Source organism: Plasmodium reichenowi, chromosome 8 (genome assembly GCF_001601855.1).
Source record: "Plasmodium reichenowi strain SY57 chromosome 8, whole genome shotgun sequence".
In the NCBI taxonomy this organism is placed as follows: domain Eukaryota; phylum Apicomplexa; class Aconoidasida; order Haemosporida; family Plasmodiidae; genus Plasmodium; species Plasmodium reichenowi.
In genome coordinates, this window is record NC_033653.1 from 233,456 (window position 1) to 236,005 (window position 2,550).

The following is a 2,550-nucleotide window of genomic DNA, read 5'->3' on the forward strand; positions in this document are numbered from 1 at the left end:
AAAAAAAAAAAAAAAAAAAAAAAAAAAAAAAAAATGAACATGTTCAGGTAAAGTTATAAAAAGGTTGTATTATACAAAAATATATGAAGGAATAAATAACATATGCCATAACTCATGACATTAGAAATATCGGAAAGTATGAGAACACATATATAAAATATATATATATATATTTATATTTATATTTACATTTATTTATTTACATGTACATTTAATATGTCTTAATTTGTAACATATATAATAAACAAAATTTTGCATGAACAATTCATATAAATTAGTAATGATTTTTCCTACACTTTTTTGGCTGATTTTTGGATTAAAACAAAATATTAAGCAAACTCCACAAGTTTTCTGGATATAATTAAAAAGAACTTTGCAAAGAACGCTTTGTCTTTTATCTGACTCATCAAGGTTTCCCATCTTAAAAAATAAAAATAATTTAAAGACATAAAAATTGAAACATATAAATATGTAAATAAATGAAAGTTTGAATAAATAAATATAAATATAAATATATATATATATATATATATTACAAACATACCTGCATTTTCCTCAACATTTTGTTTAGCGACGTAAGGGAGGAATTTAAAAATTTGCTAGATGTTTTATCATTTCTGTGTTCATTTTTATTTGTATTAAATTCCTCTCTTTCACATCCAACCAAGTCAACTAAGGTTAAAACACCGTAATAATCTTTTATAGTTTCGATGCCGTTGTGCAAGGTGCAATCGGAGATGTTCACGAAAAATTGGATTATTGCATGAGACCTACTTGATCTAGTACAAAAAAGGAGAAATATATATATATATATATATATATATATATTTGTTCATTTGTGCATTTGTATATTTATATTTTTTAAAAGTGTCTCTTGGTAAGTACATTATATCATATCATATCATGTTATATCATATCATATTATATTAGATTATATCATGTTGTAATATTTTCATTTATATTTTTGATACCGCATATTTTGAGATGTTGCCTCAACGTTTCTTAAAAGACATGCACTGTCAATGATTTTTTTTGCTATATCATAATTTTGAATATTAACAACTTTATAAGAATATCTTATAGTTTTGAGATAGTATTCTTCCGTATAGAATTCTATATTTTGTTCATTAAGGTTGGATATAAGATCAATAAGTGTATCTCCCAAAATTTCATAAATACTTAAATAAATAGCTTTTTTTTTATTTTTATTTTTTGAATTACATAATTTGTATAAATAATGAACAAAATAATAAATGATTCCATATTCTTTATTAGATCCAAACAAAGTATACGTTTTACCACTTCCGGTTTGTCCATAAGTAATTATGGTCTCTTTAAATCCATTACATACATTATTAATAATAAAATGTCCTCCTATTTTATTAAATATTGTTTGATTATCATCGTTTTCATCAAAAACTATATCGAAATTATATTTTTCTATTTCAAAGTCTTTATCAAAATATAATGCTGTTCTATCATTTGGATCTGTATGTAATGTGGACTTTTCATTCTTATCTAACTTTCTAATTCTGACCACAACATTTTCTAGTTTTGTTTCTGTCTTTTCTATAACTTCATTTGTTTTTAGTTTATGGTGTGTATCTTTAACACTGTCTTTGTCTTCGAAAAGGAAGAGTATAATATATATAAATATAAAAGCAAATATATAAATGTAAAAGCAAATATATAAATATAAACATGTATAAATAAATGCACATGCATACATATATATGTATATATATATATATATATATATATATATATATATTTATTTATTTATTTATTTGTATCGTGCCGTGAACAAACTAATTATATGTAAAAGATACCCTTACAAACTATACTCTTCCATATAATACACTTACTAATTTGAAATATTATTAATTACCAAATATTTACATAATTAACTATTATTCTTATGTTACTTATACATTCATGTTATCAACAAATTTAATTTATTAGGAAAGTTTTTTTTTTTTTTTTTTTATATTATTAAAACAAAAGAAACAAACAAACGAACATAACCCTTTTTTATATGAGGATGAAATATGAAATATTTAATTTTTATAGTTCATGCAAAAGTAATTGAATTCATACATAAAATATATACATCTTATATGTATATATGTATATATTAATATATTTATATATATATATATATATATATATGTATGTATAATTTGTTTGTTTTATTTTTTTCTAACTATATAAATTCTTTGATAGAACTACTGATTCGCTATAAGCTCTCTTATACATTTCAGACAAAAAAAAAAAAAAAAAAGAGGAGAATAAAAGAAAACATGAATATATATCTTTAAAAAAGATAATCCTAAATAGAAATTATTATTATATTGGACAATACATATATATGACCTATAGATTATAATAACAATTATTTATTTGTGTTCTTATTATATCACCTGGTAAAGTTTTTTTTTTTTTTTTTTTTTTTTTTTTTTTTTTTTTTTAATTTTTTATTTTAAATTTTTTTTTTTTTTTTTTTTTTTTTTTTAGTAAAAAAAAAAAATTTTATAAATAAAAATTTTTATT

At 20.1% G+C, this 2,550-nt stretch overlaps 1 protein-coding gene across 1 annotated transcript in view; it reads right to left on the bottom strand.

Annotated features, from left to right (window-relative positions):
• The window catches only part of PRSY57_0806200 (kinesin-like protein, putative), a gene marked incomplete at both ends in the record, with an annotated part of 4,429 nt that extends 2,173 nt beyond the window's left edge, over positions 1 to 2,256 (bottom strand). The window contains 4 exons of the mRNA XM_020114708.1: positions 295 to 420; positions 545 to 779; positions 972 to 1,623; positions 2,205 to 2,256. Of these exons, the coding sequence (XP_019970548.1) occupies positions 295 to 420; positions 545 to 779; positions 972 to 1,623; positions 2,205 to 2,256 (1,065 nt within the window). The remainder of the gene's footprint in view (positions 1 to 294; positions 421 to 544; positions 780 to 971; positions 1,624 to 2,204) is intronic.
• Between the last annotated feature and the right edge of the window lie 294 nt (positions 2,257 to 2,550).